This window comes from Rhipicephalus sanguineus, chromosome 1, assembly GCF_013339695.2.
Source record: "Rhipicephalus sanguineus isolate Rsan-2018 chromosome 1, BIME_Rsan_1.4, whole genome shotgun sequence".
Classification (NCBI taxonomy): Eukaryota; Metazoa; Arthropoda; class Arachnida; order Ixodida; family Ixodidae; genus Rhipicephalus; species Rhipicephalus sanguineus.
The window spans coordinates 131,339,798-131,362,252 of record NC_051176.1 but is presented as its reverse complement, the minus strand read 5'-3'; the positions used below and the strand labels follow the sequence as shown (position 1 = coordinate 131,362,252).

The 22,455-nt window shown below is 44.1% G+C and overlaps 1 protein-coding gene across 4 annotated transcripts in view; it reads right to left on the bottom strand.

Annotated features, from left to right (window-relative positions):
- LOC119398162 (antimicrobial peptide microplusin) overlaps nt 1-22,455 on the bottom strand; it is a 104,974-nt gene that overhangs the window by 74,004 nt on the left and 8,515 nt on the right. The window contains exons 1-5 of one of the 4 annotated variants that reach the window (XM_037665333.2): nt 8,286-8,516; nt 7,684-7,745; nt 5,460-5,549; nt 3,359-3,385; nt 1,089-1,306 (exon numbers count right to left, since the gene is read on the bottom strand). The exons of 1 other annotated variant lie outside the window; for it this stretch is intronic. In XM_037665333.2, the coding sequence (XP_037521261.1) occupies nt 1,226-1,306; nt 3,359-3,385; nt 5,460-5,549; nt 7,684-7,745; nt 8,286-8,361 (336 nt within the window). In that variant the 5' untranslated portion in view covers nt 8,362-8,516 and the 3' untranslated portion in view covers nt 1,089-1,225. Of the gene's footprint in view, nt 1-1,088; nt 1,307-3,358; nt 3,386-5,459; nt 5,550-7,683; nt 7,746-8,285; nt 8,518-22,455 lie in introns of those variants that run through there. 2 more of the 4 variants (XM_049416473.1, XM_037665335.2) reach the window with 2 other exon arrangements.

Sequence of the window (22,455 nt, the reverse complement as noted above, 5' to 3'; positions counted from 1 at the left end):
ACTGCGGCGCGTGGAGTGACCGCCTGCGTTTCTTGCCACACGGAGGCATCTGATGCAAGGTGTGCCCGGTGTTCTTTGTGTTCTTTCTTCTTCCACATCAGGAGTGGGTACAGAAAAGGGCGACTTTGTCGTGCGCGTCTCAAGGGCAGTTTTCAAATTGAAAGAAAATTAGGAGCGTTGCGTGATAGAAAACACGCTCAAGGTCCTCCGAGATTTGTTTACCACCAGCGGTAAATGGTGTATATAAATAGCTCGCCGTTATTTCGCCGGCGCATGCATGGGGCATGGTTGGGTTGTCTAATGTAGCGGGCTGGGGAGCGAGGGGTCGATGGTTCTAATCCGCGGTCGGGTCCTTCGAAATTTTTTTCGTCTGCTTTATTTTTCTTTGTGCCTTCTTTTATATATATATATATATATATACACATATATATATATCCGGGGCATGACGGCGACGGCGACGGCAAAAATCAGCCGAGAGTGTCGATATAATTGCTATCGCAATAAAAGAACTGAAAGGGCGCGGAACACAAAATGCCTTTATATTCGCAAGTTTTTGTACTGAGCAAAGCAAACTCAGACCTGGCAGGTGAATTTCCTAGCGTCCTATGGCAGTGTGTGAAACATTCCGTATTGCAGTGATGACGAATAATTACCCAGTTTCTTGGAGTGTTCGCTCTCGTGGGAAACTCTGTATGCAAATGGGTGTTTTCGTAGTCAGAGATGGCGACACGCTCGCGTTTTGGCCGATTGACGACACATGACGTCAAAAACAACGTTGCCATTGCTAGTGCGGGGCATTTGAATTTCTGAGCTAAAATGCCGTGATACCGCAAAATCGTAGGCTAGGAGTGGTTATAAGGATAACAAACTCGTATGCACCTACAAGCGGTTTTTGGTATGATTTGGTGGGATGCACGTACGTACTCACATGTATCCACACAAGGTCAGGCATGCGTACTTTCATTAAATGATGTCTCACAGCCAGACAAGCAAAATAATCTGGCATTCGGCAAGTGGTAGCACCGAATCGCTTCATTACAAGCCACCACATTTCAGCGTACGTTCTAAGAAGACTTGATAAAGTTTGAAGCAAACGAGTATTTATTGCTCTCATTGCGGTAAATAGTTATGCTAATTAAAACAAAACTCCATGGAGTCCACCAAAGGCACGACTCTGGGAGTTGTAGGAACTGTCAGTACGCGGAAGGCACCGTGCGAACCACTTTCAGTGGTGGTGGTGGTGGCTGTGCCCGGCCTCTGGATCGCAGGTAGTTGCAGCGTCGTGAATCTCCGTGATTTGAGCCGTCTGTAATAATAAAAGAACAAAGGAGTAACATGTAACATTTGATAACACGCAGATGCGTAGTGTGTACCTGATGATAATTTTAAACGTGATACTGTATAATGTGCGTTTTCAATTACGTGGAAGTTATATAGGTATACGCTTGTGTATAAGTGATAACTTCTTCGTTATTTGTGAAAAAAAAACCCGCTAAATACGGGGGTAATAACCCCAAAATTAAGTCCGCCGACAACATCACGTCATCGGCACCAAAAGATCACTTTTTGTTCGCTTATTTAGTGCCCTTCCTCAAATTAAATATAGTTCATTCGAATGTGGAGAGCTCTTTAGCACAACGATAATTTGGAAAGATAACTTCCCCATTCGACCTGTCACAAATATTCAGAACGCTGGATAACCATTGGTTAATAACCAAGGGCCGAATTCGCAGTTTTTCCTTATTAAGAGCCGTTTCTCATTGGTGGACTGGCTTCTGGACTAGTGCGTTCACAGGTTCATACTACGCACTCGCCTGCAGGAGAACTGATTGGTGAATACCAGCCCACACGCAGTACGCCTGAATCTTTTATGTACACAACCAGTTGTTCTATGTATCGCCTGCACAATCTTCCATAAGGAAACTTTCAAAGGGTATACAGTTAATATTAAAGCAGAGATTCCATTGCCTACCCTTGTTGGTTTGGTGTGGCTGCTACCTGCTGCTTTGGCGGCTAGCATCTCGGCCGTATACGAATACCAATAATGTGCGCGAACCAGAGAGCAGTCTTAAATAATCGTTGCATGCTGACTGACCAAATAGTGCATGTACGCACACTTCTGCGACGCTATTAAATAATGCAAATAATACGCGCAACGATTAAGTTCGAATGCAAAACAAGAACTTGTATATTGATGGTTCGGAGGTTTCTCTAAAACAAACTGACATGTCGATGGAATAGAGCGTTCTAATGAATTGATTGCTTATTTACATAATTTTACTTGATTTCGACATTCAGTTTCTGACTGGATGTTTGAGTAATCTCTGTCAAGCCTCAAGAACTGCCACGTTCCACTAACGAAATGGGTTTAGAGAATCCTTAAATGTAACCGTTGGTATACTGCCGCGCTTCTTTGTTCATGCACTTGTCATAATCACTGTTTTTTCGAGAAGCACCCTACATCGCATGCATTGTCGCGATATCGCTGCGTATACATCTCGCACTGAATACGAATTTTGCCACGCACCTGAGCAGCGAATTGCATAAACATGAAAATTGCATAATACATTGTGCCCTTCGTGGTGAAGAAACACCAAATGTGCGTTAAATTGCGCTTTAATGCAAGCAGGATTAATGAAACTAAGCCTCATTATTAGACATAAATCACCCACTAAATCATTTCTATAAGGCTTCGCTGTACATAGATTGCAACAAGTGCGTTGGAACTGCATAATAATTTAAGAAACGTATTCATAATAGCGGAGTCTATATGTAAAAAGTGCTAGTGCGTTCTGGCGTAGTTTGTGTAGCATGTAAAACGACCCGCTTGAACTTGAGTGATACGTCCCTTCTTTTATACATGCAATGCATCTCTTATAAGTTCAGAAAACGTTTACTAATGTGCTAGATAGCGTGCCTCAGTGGACACCATTTTCGAATAATTGTGTGAATAAAGATCATTTCAGCGTTGACTACTTTCAGTAAGGACTGTTAGGAGGGCATTGTATTACAGTATCTTATATACATGTGGTACTGAAAGCTGTTACATTTGGGCTGATCTTTAGCAATACCACTTTACGAGAATTTTTACCATTAACTTACACTGTTAGATAGCGCTTATGTTTGAAAAACAGTCTATATGGAAATGCCCAGAGTAGCTAGATATGCTAAATTACTTAAATTTTGGTTTTCTTCCTTCATTAGTACTTAATCGCGGCGAAAAAGAAAACAAGCAATGCGGAGGAGAAAGTCCAGGCAATCATTAAATAATTTGCCATCGACTCTCGGAAGATATCGTGCAAGCAGTTCCACAAGGAAAGCGACGCCAGCGTTGTAGAAAATCGGCGAATCTACTCACCGTGAAATGATCGGCCATGGCGCCCTCCTGTTGAAGAAAAATAGACAAAAATTTTGTGAGCATTCAGAAGCTTTTAAAGAAACGGCAATGTAACTATAAGAAAAGTGTGCTCATGTTCTTGGTCACTCGGTGTGGTTTTTGTGGCTGAGTTCAAATTTTTCCCACCTGTACCTTCTATTGTTAACATAACGATGCTTTTTTTTGCAGCCAGTTCAATACTATTCGAAATTCTCTTACGCTAAGATGCTATAAACAGCATATGTTAAAACTCCACCTGTTGCTCAATGTCAGCATTTCTACTTATATTATTTTTACTGATGTGTCTTTATGATAAAGTTTTAGCTTTTGCTTAACGTGAGTCGCAACTGCTACAACGTTCGTGAACATTTCTTGTTTTCTGCGACTGATTTGTGAATTTCATTTAGCTAAAGAACTAACTTCATAGTGATGCATAGATAACAGGGTGTGAAGCTGCAAGGAATTCGAGACGCTCTTGATCGGAAGGCATAAATTTGTGCCAGCGTGGTATACTGCCGCTCAAATGATACTCCGCATAGATAAGGAAAGTCTATAAAAAGATGCCGGAGTATAATGGAAGGAAAGAAAATTAAAACGAGCGAGTACACCAGACAATGATATTTACAGGTAAGACGATGGCAAAAAAAGTAAAAAAAAAATTTCATAAAATTTTCCGAGAATTGTAACTTAATGAAAAAGCACAGAATAAATACCGGGCGCGCCACCTTTTTAAAAGGCGCGGCAGAGAACCTCAAACACCGCATAAGTGGGAATGTGACAAATCACGTCCATCTCTCCCTCAAGGCAAACTAGTTCGTCGCGTTACGGGAGACACACGAATAATATGCGTTTTCATCGTCTCTGAACTGCTACAGCTATTGCAATAAGTATCCGTGTTATGTCTTGCGCGATGCAGATAGCTGTTCGTGAAGGCTACATCCAATGGAAGCCGACGGTGCAATGTCTGCGACTGACGAAGCACTAGCCGTGGAGTTCTCAATCTTGCTCAAGGATCACTTAATCGCAGTTATCTTAACTCAGTCTCATTCAGCTAGCGTTGAAGCTGCCTCGATTTTGTCCCTGTTTAATTCGGCTTCTGGAAAATAAGTTACGGTGACAGTCTGTCAATTATTGCACTACGTCACTGTACAACATCGATTGGGCAATGTGCATTTAATGTTCGACCTCGCATGTTATTACGGGACACTGCGCACATAGCTTCCTAATGAATATGTGTGGTCATAATCTTTTACCTGGAATAATATTAATTACTGTTTTGGCACATGGGGTAAAGCCCTAATGCTTTATATGGCTTGAAGCATTGGAATCGAGTGTTGCGCAGATACCATGGCTTGTACCTACCACAGCCAGTAGGGACCAGAATTAGTTAATGATTCTGTCCCATTAGGCGCTGTTAGTTTTAGCGCTCCCCCTACGATCCATGTATTCTCCGTCTACGTTATCACGAGACCCGGCGGTTGTGCACGGTTATTACTCTTGATGCGTCTGACTTCTAAAATTAAATACCTATGTTATGAGCACGGAATGACGCAGTGCTGGCTTACTGATGTTTATTTGTTGTAGCTTTTTCATAATAGCTGACTGCGTAGCCCACGCAGACAAATTGAAAGAAAGAATGAACACATCACTAAAGGGTAGCCCCCCCCCCCCTGACAAACGCACAGCGATCAAAAGCGAAATTTGGTAGTAATAAATCAAGCGCTATCCTTCAACATACGAACTCACTTCGTTTCATAGGCATCACAATGTCGTGGGAGCGATAAGAAGTACTCAGTGCTGTCAGCACTTGTAAAAATCAGTGCATTTCGATAAATAAGGAGTTCCGCTGGAACATTAGAGAAATGTCGCTGGAATGTATTCAATATCAATTTTCAAACCTTAAAGCCCTTGACGTGACCCATTTTTACTCGTACACCTTGATGTCCCAGGCGCTATGTGGCAATTACACATTTGTAGGTCTCGTAAGCATGTCATCCTGAGCGAGTGCATATCGCTAGAGATCCAGGATTCCTCCAGGCTTTGGTGTATTGTAAGAAATGTCGTAGCTTGAATGAAGGCTCACCAGGTCGTTTCCAGCGCAGAGCTTCCGGATGACGCAGCTCCTATCCTTGCAGCCAAGGGTCTTCATCGCTTTGTCAAAGCTTTGGTTCGCCTGCATTACAATTGTCAATGCGGGTTACGGTCAACAACCACTTGTGAATTGAAACGGGAGTCAATCCTATCCGTTGTGAGCGCAAAACCACTACCGCGGCAAAGTGATCAATATTGACAGCATACGTGCTCGGAACCAAGGCGCTCAATTTTAACAAACAGGTGTAAAAAATATAACGTCTTTGAATCTGTATAGAACACACTATGATCAATTTCCAGCAAAATGCGTGCCTGCACGAAGCCATGTTGAACGCACCCAAGGGCCACTCCCACATGTCCGCACCCAATTATCGGGTGTTTGTTCTTAATACAGGGTCGCCCTCAGTAAAACACCGAAAATGTTTTTTTTTTTTCATTTCATGTTGTCATTATAGCATTTCTGACACACTTTTCTGCATTACTGACGTTTGCTGGCCCCTGTGCTTGCGTTTGTACAGATGCACTTAAGTGCCACCCCACAAATGTGCAAGTTGCATTTTTAGTCAACACATAATTTTTAAAAAATAATACTATGTGCGTGCTGAGTGTGACGGTATTACATAAAAGTTTTTTCCGAAGGATAATAAACAAAAGTTTGTTAATTAACTTTTGTGGCAACATTGAGGCCACTGGTTTGTATATTAAAATCGAAGGAAGTCAAGTTTTAATTATTCTTTTTTTTTCAATTTCCGAAAATCGCATCTAATTTGAGACAATTCGACATTCATACAGCATACCCGCCACGATGGTCTAGAGGTTGTGGTGCTCGACTACTGACTCAAAGGTCGCGGGGTGGAATTCCGACCATGGCGGACACATTTAGATGGAGGCAAGATGCTAGAAGCCCGTGTGCTTAGATATAGGTGCACGTTAAAGAACCCCAGGTGGTCGAAATTTCCGGAGCCCTCCACTACGGCGTCTCTCATAATCATATCGTGGTTTTGGGACGTAAAACCACAGTAATTATTATTATTACATTCAGGCAATGATGATACCGAGCGCGCATGGACTGCCGGAAAGGCAGTCCCTGTGTTACGCAAGAAGGATATGTCCAGTGACGAAAAGCACGACGAAAATTGAAACTTAAAGCACCGGCCAGACGCGGCAGGTATTGATACGACACGTTTTGCTTGGCAAGCATCTGCAGCGATATGTCGTTTCAGTATTCGCCGGGGCATGTTAATCTTCAAGCTTCGTCGTGCCCTTACGGGTGGGGCTGCCTTTTTCTTTGCTTGCCACCCACTTTCTTTTCATATTGCCTGCGATTAGCTCTGAAACTGTTTACGAATATCGAAAACTAAGGGCGACTTTCCTGATTGGATTAAAAAAAGACAAGTATTTACGATGAAACTGCCTCCGAGATAAAGAGAGAGAGAAGCAAGGAAAGACAGGGAGGTTAACCAGACGCACGTCCAGTTTGCTACCCTGCACTGGAGGAAGGGACAAAGGGGCGAAAATATAGACGGGATAAAAGAGAGAGATGGACAGAACCACGCGCAAACTTAGGGGAGCACATCAAGTCTACAGGCGTTCGCACAGACCTGTTGACATTAACTACTTCAGTAGCGCTTTCATTGCCTCCTGTGCCTTCGAGGCACATGTCCATGGTTTTATAATATAGGCTGCAGGAAATGGCCTTGACCATGGTTCTATAATATAGGCTGCAGGAAATGGCCTTGAGTCCAGTTGGTTCAGAAGCATCCGGAAGTTTGCTATGTAAACTATCACCTCTAAAATTCTAAAGCAACAGTTTGATTAATAAACTTTTAATATTTTCTCGCTGTCGTTATCAGCAGCAAAGTATGTCCGCAGCGCCTTACAATTGATTTGCAAGGCGCTGCGCTCATGGCCGCTCACACTACTTGATTCGCAGAATCACGTGCAGGTAAAAAGAAAAGAAGCAGGTGTAGTTATTCTCCATTTTCTGTTCGAAGTTTACTGCGGGAGAGAATAGATAATTGAATAAATTATATCACCTACAACCAGACCCACTTTCTGTCATGTGCCTCCCTATGCTTTGTTTCCTCCTCAGCGCATCCTCGATTCCACAAACCCTCTCACCAAAATCTCTAGAGCAGTAATTAATGCTTGAGTATAGTAGAAAGACATAACTAACACGCTCTCGATTCATGAACTATAAATGGTTCTTGTCCTACCTCAGCTGATATGTGGATTCCGATGCACTGAAGTTCAGTTTTCAGCGGTTCGTCTTGTTTCTCTGCGTGAAAGAAAATCGTGCACTGTAGTCAGTAATGTAGACACTCAAAACCTTTCAGCAAATGCTCGTTGACTTTAGCTGTATGCATGGTACGATCACATTTCACAAATCAAGCGTTGCGTGTCAACCAGAGCAGTCATTTATTTGCACATTCAACCTTTCATTTGACGTTAGGGCAAGCAAGTAACCAGAAAGTGCAATCGAGAAGCATTGATACCAGTCATTGCAAGAACAAAACATGAGCACCAGTATATCTATAAAAATACGACTTCCATCTTCATGTCGCCTTGCACCAATGCTTTATATTTGCCCGTCAGCCGGAATGAGCTTCGATGCCTCATCCGTGCGATAGCCAAAGTTAATGTCACTTTACAATGCGACCTAAGTTATCAATCACGAAAGAAAAGAAGGATTGGCTTTGTATGCAGATAGATAATCATGCATCACAACGTGTTGTTATCAGGCACTGAGAAGTCCCGTTGCTATACAAGACCCGTTCGCCCCGCACGCTTGCGAACATGCCAAACCAAGCATACTCACTGCAAAGCTCCAAGTGGTGAGCAAAGCTCACAGTGGCGACAGTGGCGAGCAGGGCGCAGATCAGAAACGCCTTCATGGTTGTTCTCTGGATCTTCGCTAGATGGACACGACTGAATCAGAAAGGCTGAATGCAGCGAGTGGTGCGGAGGGTCGATGCGGGCGAACCTTTTAAACCGGCGGTCATAAGAACCCCGCCCTCGTTCAGCCACAACCCCCAGACCAGCCTCCAGCCACGACAGACGTCGCGCGAGCAACAAGTAAAACACGAAAACGAGGTTCCTTCGATTCTATTGGTCAGACATGGCGTCAGACACGAGGTACACGTATGACCCGTCACGCTGCCAACAAACATCCTTCCGCTCTTATTGACGCAACCCGCGTATGAACCAGCATGCGCCGCATCTAAAAACTGCCGCCGCACGTGAGGAACCCAAGGACACGAATCACCCGCCACCAAAAGACGCGCGCGCATTTTCCCACTGTCTGCAATGCTGGTGTTACGCGGCGCCGTGAAATTAACCTCGCGTCGTTCCTTCCTCTTTGTATACAGGGCGAATCACGCCTTAGTCCGAGTACGGGCTGCGTAGGTTCTCTGAGCGCTGCGTTGATCATAACATGGGCCCTTTGCAGCGACGTTATTACCTTGGTCTTGTTGCTTTTATTAAGCGTGCTTCCCTGTTTTTTCACGCTTCTTAGAAACGTATTTCAATGTGTCCAACGTCGTTAACTTCCACGCGCTGCTGACCGATACCGCGCAATGTTTCTACGGCGTCACTGGCATTCGGCTCTCTCTGCTCACGATCAGCTTGCAAAGATTGAGCTAAGCTAGCCAGCGTTAACATTTTTTTAGGCTAGCCGACATGCGCTATAGGAGATCATGCCCTATTAGCCGCGGCCTGCGTTTGTTTCCAGTTAATTTTCGCCACTTGCATTTTTTGGTCGCTGGTGCATTCTTGTAAACACAGAATCATTTGTGGATTAACGGTATAGTGGCGCAAGTGTGCGCGCTGCATAACAAACTCAATCCTGTTATTAACCGTGTTTAGACAGCATTGTTGAAGGGGACTTGACACGGTCAGCCTACAATTCACGGTTTTCAGCGAAAAAATATAAGTAGAGGGTCTATTTTGCCTATGCATGTATGAAAAATGCACTGCACTAGAATGTTTCAGTACAAAATAATCCCTAGGATTCGCCGGCTATAAACCCCGCCCACTGCCGGCTAAAGCCATTTTGTCATGGAGCGTGTGACGTCAGGCTCTGCATGGATCGGAGCCGTCGTCTGGTACCAAAATTTCAGCCGTTGCAAATCATTTAATTTCATTGCCTAGCTGAAGAACACTGAAATGGCTCGATTGTACGCACAGAGTGCCAGGGAACAAATTCGTTAGCCGGAATGTAGACGCTCGCAAGCAAGTAGCTTGTTACGTCACGGTTCGCGAGTGCGCCAGTGTTGTCCGACCCTTAAGCCGCTCCCGTGTTACAAAAATATTATTAATACATTGAGTGCTCGACCGAATGCGCCAAAAAATCGCCAGCTTGCTCGGAATGCACAAAGATTAATCCACACAACACATATGATGACCGCAAATTGGGTGTCATGGCTCCTTTAACCATGTTTCCCTTTACTGCAGTTATACTTCGTCATATTTACCGTGTCCGAGTTAGATAAGTAGAAATGTGAAATCATATTCTTAGTCCGAAAAGCAGGTGACACGTGAATGTAAAACTTTTTCTTTATTTTTACAGTACGTATTCAGAGTGGCTTAGGAGATGAAGATTGCTCAGCAAAGTACATGCAACGTGCAAACATGCAACGCTATTGTTTTTTTTTTTCAAGGGCGCAGCTGTCTACAGCATAAAGTTACGGTAAACGTGAATTGCGTGATTGTAACAGCATCAGTTGTCGTACACAGCAACGTCACTTGACTATAGGCGCCCGTATAACTTCGTCATGCATTAAATACCAGCGTAATGCTTAAAGTATGGAACAAAAAAAAAACATCCATTGTCGTTGTGCTTGTTGGAATATCAAAAAGCGTTTTTTGTTGCATGTACGCAGGTATGCTGCTTGCTTTGGTTGTTGTTCCTGCAGCCAACAATGAACCTTTACTCGGAGAACCTGTTGATGAAGTTGTCATATATTCTTTAAAAAAATTGTGTAGCAATTTTAATAGGAAAACAGGCACACGGATGAACCGTTTTCCCCGGCACGTTTACCAACAGTCATAGCTATCCCTAATGCTCGGCCATCAGCCAATACTAAAGGGATTGGGGTATTGACATATTCATTCCAACAATTTGTGAATGTAGTAAGCTTTAAATGCAAATGCGCGCTGCTAAATTAGAATCCTGGTGCTCAGCCTCGTATACTGAGAGGTCGACATCTGGCCCCTTCTTCGGCATGTACCAGTCAACAGTTGCTAATTAGTCTGATATATATATATATATATATATATATATATATATATATATATATATATATATATATATATATATATATATATATATATATATATATATATATATATATATATATATATATATATATTTATATATATATATATATCACGATGGGGCATCATATGGTGACGTCATCACGTAATTTTTTTTTTGGGGGGGGGGGGGCATCACTCGTCCCCGTCGCCGCCGACGCCGACCGTCAATTTTCGCGTTTGGTGAGGCATCTGAGGCATTTCGCCTTAATAACTGTAGAAATCATAGGTCCGCTCGCAGCCGCGTATAGATTATAGGTGGTTAGAAATGATAGCCAAATGGTCTAGAACAGACTAAATTATTTTGCATGGACCAGCCCTATGACCCTATGGCTTTAGTTATTCGGGCGATTTCTTATTTTGCATCAATATTTATAATAACTTAAAGCACTGAGAAACCAGCTTGGTATAATTGTTTCTTTCGTTCCGTTTTTGTTTTTCCTTTTTGCACCATGGGAAGTCGAAGCTGTAAAATAGATTAACAATGCGTGCAGCGTAATAAGTGTAGTGGAATAAAATAACTGCAGCTGCACGTCCAAAATTTACCTACGTATAGCTAATGTTCACGCGTTTGTTTGTGTATCGCGCCTGACGTAGCACAACTGTACATGTATATACCCATAGGCATGCGCAGGGTTCCCCTTCAGGGAGGGCGAAAGCGGGCGATGATTCATCGCAGCGCCCCCCCCCCCTTCCTACTTAGGCAATGTATGGGGAAGACTTTGCGCCCCCCCCCCCCCCCACTCTTAGGTGACAAAAAGGAACGCCTGCCCCCTGCCCCCTCCCGCCTCCCCTGCGCACGCCTATATATATACCAACCGTTCCACGCAAAGAGCAACAAGGATAACAGGAAGGAAAACACCACCACCATGTCGACCTTCTGCGCCGGAGATTATGCGATTATGCCTATGCACATGAGGAAGTTATCTTAATTTCGTAGCTCTGAAATAACTTCGTTCGCTTTTCATATGTGTCACCTTTCCGGCGTAACCGTCTCTATTTCGCTTGAATGTTCGCTATTTGTCTGCGCTGATGTTCATTATATACAGTCGTATAAATATGCCTACCCCATCCCGTCTTTATATTTTTTTTATACTCTAAACACTACCCTTGTTGTCTATGTAATCGGACGGGAGCTTTGCGAAAGTGCAATAGGCTTCATTTTAAAGAAAAAGCAAGCGCAAAGCGGCATCACATCACCAGACCCTACCACTCAACAGCGGAGCTCATCGACAAGCCGTTCTATGGTATCTTGAATACCCGCTGAAACGAAAAAAGTTAATTAAAGATGACGGCTTGGACATGCACGTTCATTCTGAAAGGGAGACCAATATGTAACTATAATTTTATGGTGATTACCATAAACTTCTCTACAAACGTGTGCTGCAATGTTGGCAGAAAAAGAAATTAATTATTTTAACTAGTTTCACTAACCGATAACCTCTTCCAACTTGTCAAGAATAAAATGTCCGCATGGCTAAGTGATTCGCCTGAACAACCGTAATATTGAGTGGACTTTGTAATGTTCTAAATAAAAAAAAAGTGTACGTTCTCGAAATACTAGCTGCATGTCGAAAGCTAACCCATAAAGATGCCGTGCAACGTTTTTTAGACGGCCTGCTGTGGCACTGGAGAGTGTGTGTAGTATTGAATACTGAGAGGAACGCAAAACGAATTATAAAAAGTGTTGCGCGTAAACTGAGGTTCTTATTCTTAAAAAATCAAAACCCGAGTAGAAGACGAGAAAAAGACATTTTCTTTTGCATTTCACTCTGCCAGTGACGACACCATAGTTGTATCCAATCACTGCACGTCTCCTAATGAGGTCAGAGGTGTGCACAAAAAGTATCGAACCTGTGGTCAGCATCAATGCATTTCTTGATTAGAAGGCACAAAACCCTAATTCCCTTCAATTTAGTCTCCTCGGTAATGCACAGGTCTCTCCTAGCGTTCCCGTCATAGTTGGAAACATTTCTGTAACGCATTTTTTGATAGTGTGGTCAGCCGGCCCGTCCCATCCCATATGATGTATCCTCTTAACTCGGATCGGTCTCCTTTCAACGAAATGTTCTGCTTGGGAAACAGCCAAAAGTGACACTAAGCCATGTCAGAGGAGTAGCGAGCCTGAATGCTGTGTTTGATGCCGAAAGCCTGAATCACATGTGCAGAATGCGCGGGTGCGTTAGTAATGATGTAGCTGCGAAGTGTTAGCGGCCCACAGATCTGGTCACTTGCGGCGCACCGCATCACAAAAGAAATTGAATGTACTGATCCAATGATATCACTATCTCGTTCGCAAGTTCTCGGACTGTGAGGAGACGGAACATTATGAGTTAAACTCCGCGCCCGCTCAATGACATTCTCATCTCGGCTTCATAGTAAAAAACAGCGCGAAAACACAAGGACGAGACAGATGAAACGGGACTAGCGCTGCGCTTCATCTGTCTCGTCCTTGTGTTTTCGCGCTGTTTTTTACTATGAATGTGTACCAACAAGCTCAAGTTCGCACGCTTTTCGCCTCGGCTTGTTGAAGGCCTGCCTGAACGCGGTTCGCTGTCTACTGTTGTTCACCCATCTTTAAGGTGGTTGTGCCGCTCATTTATCCGAGACCTGCCCATGGTATAGTCACTGAAATCCTGCTGAATCTTGCCAATGGTTTCCGCTTGGGTAAAGCCAAGCTTTTGGCAAAATCTGATGTAATATCGCTGCTCATATTGTTCCGTCATTTTTCAATGTACCGGAATCCGACAGGCGCTCACTCCACGTTCTCACTCAAGGGTCATCTGCCAGAAACTGACAATTTATGCGGGCGGAAGTACGCTCGCCAAAGCGCATGAAAGTGCCCCCCCCCCCCCCCACTGCATAACTCCACCGAAGGAAACCTCCTTCATTCCTTGGTTTATCTGGGGGAAAAAAAGGAACGCTAGTTATATTTTGAACATGCCTCGTACAAATCTCGTCTCATGGTGTCCGCTGCGCATTGCACCTGCTGCCGTGCGCAAATTGTTTTCAAAATGATATTTAAAAACAGAAATCCTGCTGTATCTGGTAAGCATAAAGATTGTTTTTATGTTTTATAGCACGCAATAGTGTGGCATAGCTGGGACTACACGAATATAACGTGTGACTTGACTTGTCAAGCCAATCAGAACGCACATCCACTGGTGTCATTGTCACATGGCCAAACGTCACCTCGACTACCAAAAATCACCGCCGTGTATCGCTGCACTCGGAGAAGGTCGTTTCTCCGTTTAATTAAATTTTACCGAGGCGAAAACAGCGCGTACAGACGAGTACGAACAGACACAAGAAAAGGCACAGACACAGGCGCTGACTAACAACTGAAGTTTATTGCTCATACGCCACGAAAATAAATAGCACGTATCAACAAAAAACCAATACGAAGAGAGGCACAGCAAAAGAAGCAAGGCTTGATAGGACACTCAAAGCAGTTAGCCAGTGGGACCGTGTTTATCTAGCTCCCGATAGGAAGGCTAGCTCTTTTTCTAACAGGGCTATTGATGGGGCGCTTACGCAGTTGTCCTGTAATTTCACGATATTTTGGGCCTCCATGATTTCTCGGGTTACTTTATCGCTGGACCTGCGTAATACTTTCGTGTTGTTGAATTGGGGCGCGCATTCACAATCTCGGCAATGGATGCCCAGGTGTCCTGAAATTCGCACGGTCACATTGTATTTGTGTTCTAACAATCTCGGTATGAACAACCAACTAGCTCGAAACGTGTTATTCTAATTAAATTTTGACTATTTCGTTATCGGCGTTACTGCTTTCGAAACGTATATCCCCGCATTCCACAGTGCCATAAGAAGCGGTGAAAACAATATGCTTTATTTGTGTTGCAGAGCCCCTTCAGAGAGACGCCAATAAAAGTAATAATCATGCGTTGATTTCGGACATTATTAAATGCGAAGCATTTCTTAGCGAACTTCTGCGACTTTAAGCGTATCTATCTGTCTATCTATATAGCCGCCTACGACTTTGTGCTCTCCTGGCCGTTTCGTTAAGAGGATTTACACCAAAATTGGTATGGCGAAACATGACTTTATGACGAACATAACTGACAGGTCATAACATGAAAATCATGACATCCATGTCATGAACGACATGATTTACATGCCACTGTTTTGGTGCTCTTGCGGCCGTTTCGTTAGTTTACTATATACCAAAATTGGTATGGCGTGACAGAAGTGTATGACGAACATAAGTGACAGGTCCTAACGTGCAAATCATGACACGCATGTCATGGACAGCATGACTTACGTGCCACGCTCATGGTGCGTTGGCGGCCGTTTCGCTAGCCTGATATACACCAAAATAGGTACGTATCTCGCGACGTAACTGTGTGACGAACATAAATAGCACGAATTAACATGAAAATCATGACACGCATGTCATGTGCATCATGACTTACGTGCACATGCATGTCATGTAGGTATGATTTAGACGCCACGCTCATGGTGCACTCACGGCCATTTTGTTAACTGAATATATACCTAAATTGGTATGTTATGCCATGACAGGAGTGCCGAACATAAATAGCAGGTCACGCATCCTATATATGTAGCAGAATATATGTTTCATTACCATGGAATATACCAGATTGTAGACGCATGCATGCATGACAATCTCGCCATATATGGCGAACTAGATGTCACGGCATGAATGCTAGTTCTTCGTACTCTACAAGCCACGAGGCATTGAAAACAAAGCGTGACGAGCTTTTTCAAAACGATAATCACTGCAACATGGATTTTGGGGGCGGATCAATACATCGACTGAGAATAAAACGGTGGTTTTCGCCTTCGAGTCATCTTAGGCGAATGCGAAAGGGACCCTATGAGTTTTAGCCTGCAAATTTTTCCTTGGACATGCCGTGCCAACCCCTTGTTATCTTATCGCTAGATGTACAAGCAACTACCTTTATTTTTACAAGCACGCATGAACTGGGTTTTATGGCTCTTTGGGCTGTATAGATTAGGACAGAACGGCTCTACTTCATTAATTGGAGAAATTCCTCGTTATGTTATTCTTTATGCCGTTAACTGAGACTCTCTGGGGCTTTAATATTATACTTTTCAAACCCCCTAGCTTTGAGGATCGCAGAAAACTGTTTTAATTTCAATATCTGGCAAGGCGGAAATTAAATAAAATTTGAAATCGGACATTCAGAACATTGGGGTAAATCAGCTTTACCTGCAAACAGGTAAAAACATCTCCAAAGCATTAGCATTATTTTTTAATTCAGCAACCTCAGGTTTTGTTTGTGGTATGTTAAGCTAAGGCATGTTTCCAAACAGGTATACATAGTAATGCATTTTGCTGTATTTTCGGTTGCAATACAAGTATAGCGAGTAATTATATATATAATCACACAGCGTCACAGCTGTCTATATAAAGCGGGTGCGTGTATCTGCGACAGTTTTCAGTATACAAGATTTTCATACTTTTTTCTTAGGCATACATTTCACGCTGAGGGTTGTTTCTTGGTTACAGAGACTATTAATGAACCTGAGAATCGACTACATAAACACAAGTTTGCCACCAATAAGAGAACAATATTATCCTGTGTTGAATTCTGCTCAGCTATGCATCGTAAATTATGTCCTCGCATTACACTGAAGTAAAGAGTACAGGAAAGGAGCGTTTACGGGTTTTTATTTTTTTTTATTTCGCACATGATGCCGGCATATATTGCAGATATATCATTTTAAAAATTTTACAGATCTTACTTATACTGTGGGAATCGCTGTACGCGACGCACCTATATGACTGGCAGCAAGACAAAATACGACAGAAATTGAAGGAATGATGGAAGCTAGAAGAGACGAAATATTCTCGAACATAGGGTGTCGCTAGAGCCAACTATTCAACAAGCTGCTTTTGTCCTCAAGTTGCAGTCTCGAAGAATACAAGTCCGCTTGCCGAAACGTTGGCTCTAACGACACACCGTTTTCAAGAATTTTTCATCTCAGCAAGGCAAAACGGCATATCTGACAAGCTCCGAGCTACAGTTTTGAATAATCAACAGGCTTTCCAGCCACCACAGTAAACCTTGTAGATGAGGAGAAAGTTTTATTCAGGTGAAATTAATTCTCGGTTTTTACTTGCAAATACTACGATATGATTATGAGGCCCGCCGCATAGTGGGTCTCTTCTCAATTATTTTGACCACCTGGGAACATTTAGCGTGTATCTGTAGATATGAGTATGTATGCATGCTCTCGCATTTCACGCCCAACGAAATGGCAGCCGTGGCCTGAATTTGGTATTAAGAGTTGTTGAATCACACAACATCAAGTGCTCAAGCTTACAAAAACGCGCAACAGCGCCAAGGTGCGTACGAGAAGTCACGCGCAGCACATTTCTGCGACGAACGCGTCCCGGAACTACTATTCTCATCGTAGCCCTGGCTGTCGCCCCTCTTTCTCTTTTACACAGCGTGTTCTGAAACACGCGGCGCTCTTTACAATCAATGTCACGAGGAGGATGGCGACGACAGCGGTAAGGATGGCTAATGTTTGCCCATTTCGTTCCAGCTCCTTAAGCCTAGAGGAAACTGGCGCACGCGCTCCTCGCATGCACCCGTGCTGCGCGATGCAACACATTCAGCGATATCTCGAGATCTAGTTGGCGTTGGCACGATAAGAGAATACGTGCGATCGTGGTTTAATGAGGGCATACATTAAGTAGTTTTACAGCTCCTTGGAGAACATGCCAAAATAAGATGGCGTCCTTGCAGCTAATAAAGCAGGGTAAAGTCTGGTTTCCTATACTTAACCAGAATTTAGCAGGTGGTGTTTCCGCACGCACTTTATGGAAGTATGTCTTGGAGTATGGAGAAAAGCATTTTCCGGACTCGTACAAGCGGGTCATGCCTCGATTAAACGATGTAGACAGAGCTACGTAATGACATCTATGCGCGCTTATGTGGTTTTGTGACAGGCGACTATAATGGGGCTGCACAGTTCACTATAAACGTGCATGTGAGATTGAATTGAAGAACGCACGGTATTTTCGCAGTCCTATTTCATTCGAATCATTTGTCACCTGAGAGACACGTGCTCTTACCACGCTGATATCCGCTGTTCAACGTGTTTATCGGTCTGCCACCCTCTTAGAGGACTCGCTTCATAATTTGTCCTGAAAGGTTGCTTTGGCAGTTATGTATACATGCTTTATGCATGTAAGCTTTATATTACTATTTATACCATGGTGTGAAACAGCAAGCAACTGTGGCCTAATAGCTAAATCATCGGGCTGCAGTGCTTGGGGTACCGAGGTTCCACGATACCATCGGGCAAGTGATATAAATGTTGTCTAACTATGACCTATGTATGCGTCAAGAAAGCAGCACCCAAAAGCCACTGTCAGTCAACACTGGAGGAAGTTCAAAGAAAGCGGCGCTTTCATGTATGTGACCGAATGGGTAGAAGTGAAGGTAGGTGAGCCGATCAATAAATGAACGTGTCATAGTTGGCAGCGGACTGTTGAAGTGAATTAGCAAAAGCACGGTCTTTGGTAATTGTTCCGGATGCACTTTGTGGTTCTACCGTTTTCCTGTATCTACTCTTGAACTATATTTTCTTAGATTTTCTCGAACTACATTACGCTAGCAAAAACCTTTAGCGAGCATCCTGCAGTTTTTTTTACCCGGGCTCAGGGAACCAATGTCGGGACGTTCAGGCCTTGCCTGGTCGCCGCTTCGCGGCCCTGCTGGACGGCCTTGATTTGGTAGGCGAGCTCTGAGCTGTGCAGGCGTCGGCCCACCTCACCGAGAGAACATCGGGATGAATGCCTTGAGTACTTGCCTCACATTCCCAGAGCAGGGCTGGGCAAAGATACTTCGAAATTGTATCGCGATACAATACAAGATACTCGGACAAAAAGTATTTGACATACAGATACAAGATACTTCCGGAATAATTGTATCCGTTACGATACTTCCATATTGTATCTTAAGATACCTAAAATTTGCTATTATATATATAATAGATAAATTTTGCTATTATAGAGCTATACAATGCAGTAGCAAAGACCTATGTACAAAAGTGTTTGTTTGAAAATTTTTAACTGCGACCAACTTTGTTTACGGTCTACGGCTCTAATATCTGTTTGTATCCCGAAAGTTCTGTCTTTCTTACTCAAAGCATACTAGTTTCATTCCGAAACAACGTATTGGGATTTGTTTGGTTGCTTAACGTAACAGCTCTTTATGCGCTCCGCTGTCAGTAGTGTTTGCTTGACACTTTTGTAATTGATGGGTGTCGCTGATCTACTTGGCGACCAAGTAGCGCATTGTCATCTTTTACTTGCAAGAACGTAATTAGCAAGCCTCCGCACGATGGCGCAAACACCGATGTGCAGTCTTACCTTGTCAGAGAGCGTATTACTATTATCATAGTACCGCATCACCTGACAGGTGTGGAGCAGCAAACGCTGGTAGCGATAATTTTGCTGACGCATCGTGTAAAGACGATAACTACAAAGTCAGCGCTCACGATTCATTGAGGACATAAAACTGCAATGATATCTCATGTTGTACTGATCTGCTGGCGTAAAGCGTTCGTTAGCAACGTCTTCACTAACGTGCAATCTTTTATCATGTCCTCTCCTAGAGAGCTTGTGCCGCCCAGAAACGTCTCAGACGTATTTTAGTGGCACAAAGCGTCGCAGGATGCCACTGCTATTCACAACCATTGCCACTTCTAGCTCTACTTACCTGCTGATTTGTAACAGTAAAAAAAAAAAAAACGATTGCCGGTGACCCAAAAAAGGAAAACGGATATATCCAGGTCAAATAGCAAGGCGGTTTCGTATTAATGTGAATAAGTATACGGGGTGTTTCACGTAAGTCGAACCAAATATTTTTAAAAAATGGTTCTGCGCGACTGAATGAAACCAACGGCATATGGTTTACCGTCATGTGGCGCTCGTTATGGTATTTTTTAAATCGCGCTTAATTGGTGAATTAATAAGGCCAATTATGCCAAATTTTTAATACTCCCTTCAGAACCAAGTGCGCTTCGTCACGTCTAGAGCGCATTTAAGAACGACCGATCCAATTATTTTTTTGGCGACGTACATGTTGCGTGGTGAATATTTTATGGCTTTCAAATAGGGGTGTGCGAATATTCGAGTTTCGAATTCGAATCGAATAGTTCCCAATCGAATAATTTGATTCGGCTTTCGAATAGCTAGTATTCGAAGTTTCGAATAATTCGACAGGACGAATATCTAAAACGCGACAAAGGCTAATGGCGCAACTTGGTTAGGGTAGGGTGGCTAAAACTAACGCTAACATCGCCGTTCGTTCAACTTTCAGTGGCATCCTGGTTCAAAAGCGAGCGCATGTGGATCTTAAAGGAGATTATGTGATTTCCGCACGTAGAAAAACACATGAGAAAACTGTCAAGTCCTTCACAACTTTGCTCCCGAAATGAAGGCAAGGACTTCTTGCTTAGTTCGGTGGCATATGCCGCAAGCGCCGTAAAACGGCCTGACTTTGGCCTGCGAAACCAGGGGCGTAGCGACGGGGGGGGGAGAGGTTGGGGGTTCAACCCCCCCCCCCCCCGAAATTTTTCAATTTTACTTGCGCATATATACACGCACACATACAAACGCACGCACGAACATACATAACGTATGGTTGAACCCCCCCCCCCCCCCCGAAAAAAATTTCTGGCTACGCCCCTGTGCGAAACCCTAGGTGATTGGCTTTGCATGTAAAAATTTGTTCACGCTGGGCAGTCGCCACTGCCGCGCCGCACCACTAGTTCAGAAACTCCCATCGTTCCGGCACACAGTTAAAACGCTGCTGCGAACGGGCGCCCAAAGACTTTTGGGCCCGGAGCACCCATGGCGATGAAGCAAAACATTACAGTTGTCAGATTAGCCATGTTACGCGACCATAGGGGAAAAGAAAGACTAGCTACCGTAAATCCCTCTGTTAGGAAGTTAGGAGTGGCGCTGCTGACTGGAATGGCGCCAGCTTTTATGGGCGCCTGCGCGCCCTTGAAAGCTGAAACAAAAACCACTCCCGAACAAGTGCGCAATGAAGCTGTCAGCACGCCGTAGCGCACCTGATTTTTCCTTTGTCTTGCCGTAACTGGCGGTACACATTTCGTGTAAATATACTGTTCAATATTCGATTCGATATTCGATATTTTTGGCCACTATGCGGTATATTCGATTCGAATTCGATTCGGGATTAAATTTCACTTTTCGCACACCCCTACTTTCAAAGAAAGCCCGCGAAATGTGAAATGAAACCACGGGACTACGCTCATGCGCTACCGTACTGCAGCGCTGTCAAACGTCCTTCGAGCGAAATAGGGGCGAAGCATGTGGGGAAGGGTGTTTCAGCTCCACTAACGTGAAAACTGTCGAGGGGCCCTTGAAAGCTGAAACAAAAACCACTCCCGAACAAGTGCGCAATGAAGCTGTCAGCACGCCGTAGCGCACCTGATTTTTCCTTTGTCTTGCCGTAACTGGCGGTACACATTTCGTGTAAATATACTGTTCAATATTCGATTCGATATTCGATATTTTTGGCCACTATGCGGTACTATTCGATTCGAATTCGATTCGGGATTAAATTTCACTTTTCGCACACCCCTACTTTCAAAGAAAGCCCGCGAAATGTGAAATGAAACCACGGGACTACGCTCATGCGCTACCGTACTGCAGCGCTGTCAAACGTCCTTCGAGCGAAATAGGGGCGAAGCATGTGGGGAAGGGTGTTTCAGCTCCACTAACGTGAAAACTGTCGAGGGGCGAAGCATGCAGTGTGCGCTGGTGTTTCCCACAGCAAAATCACTGCTAATGGGCAATGAGAGACAGAACAAAGATTAGACACAGAGACCCGCAATCCGCTTTTAGTTAACGTGCACTCTGCGAATCTTTGTTGTTAAACTACGCACAAGAGAAATCTCCCACCGGCACCACATTGCAGGTCAAGATCCAGTGCCTATATATATATATATATATATATATATACGGGGTGGCTGGTGAACGGTTGTGCAGCCCAAGCAGTGAGTTTTTTTCAATCAAGAAAGCATAGGTCGGCAAACTCACTCATGAGTCGACTCACTCAGACTCACTCAGACTCAGATCGAGCCGTGAGTACGAGTAAGTAATATTTAAGTGAGTTTGAGTCCGAGTGAGTCCGGCTGAGAAAAAGTTTAGTGAGTCTGTGTCCGAGTGACTTCGGTGGAGGAAAATTTTAGTGAGTCTGAGCCCGAGTGAGCCCTAAGGGCAAAATATATTCCATGAGTGAGTCTGAGTGAGCATATTTTTTGCCGACCTATGCAAGAAACTCGCCAGCAGACGCTGCCTGCGTCGGCGTTGTCTCTCGCGGGCGCGAGCGCGTTCTCCTACCTTGCGAACTGGTAGTTCAGCGTTCATCGCACAAAGACCGTTTCCATAAGCGTGCGCAGGGTTCCCCTTCAGGGGGGGCGAAGGTTCGTCGCAGCGCCCCCCTCCCTATTATGTCAATGTATGCGGCTGCCTTTGCGCCCCTCTTCTCGCCCCCCCCTACAATGTATAGGGCTGACTTTGCGCCCCCCCCCTTCTCGCCCCCTTCCCCCCCCCCCCCCTGCGCACGCCTATGACCGTTTCCATAGTCAACGCGCGCTGTTCGCTCTCTCTCGTCACA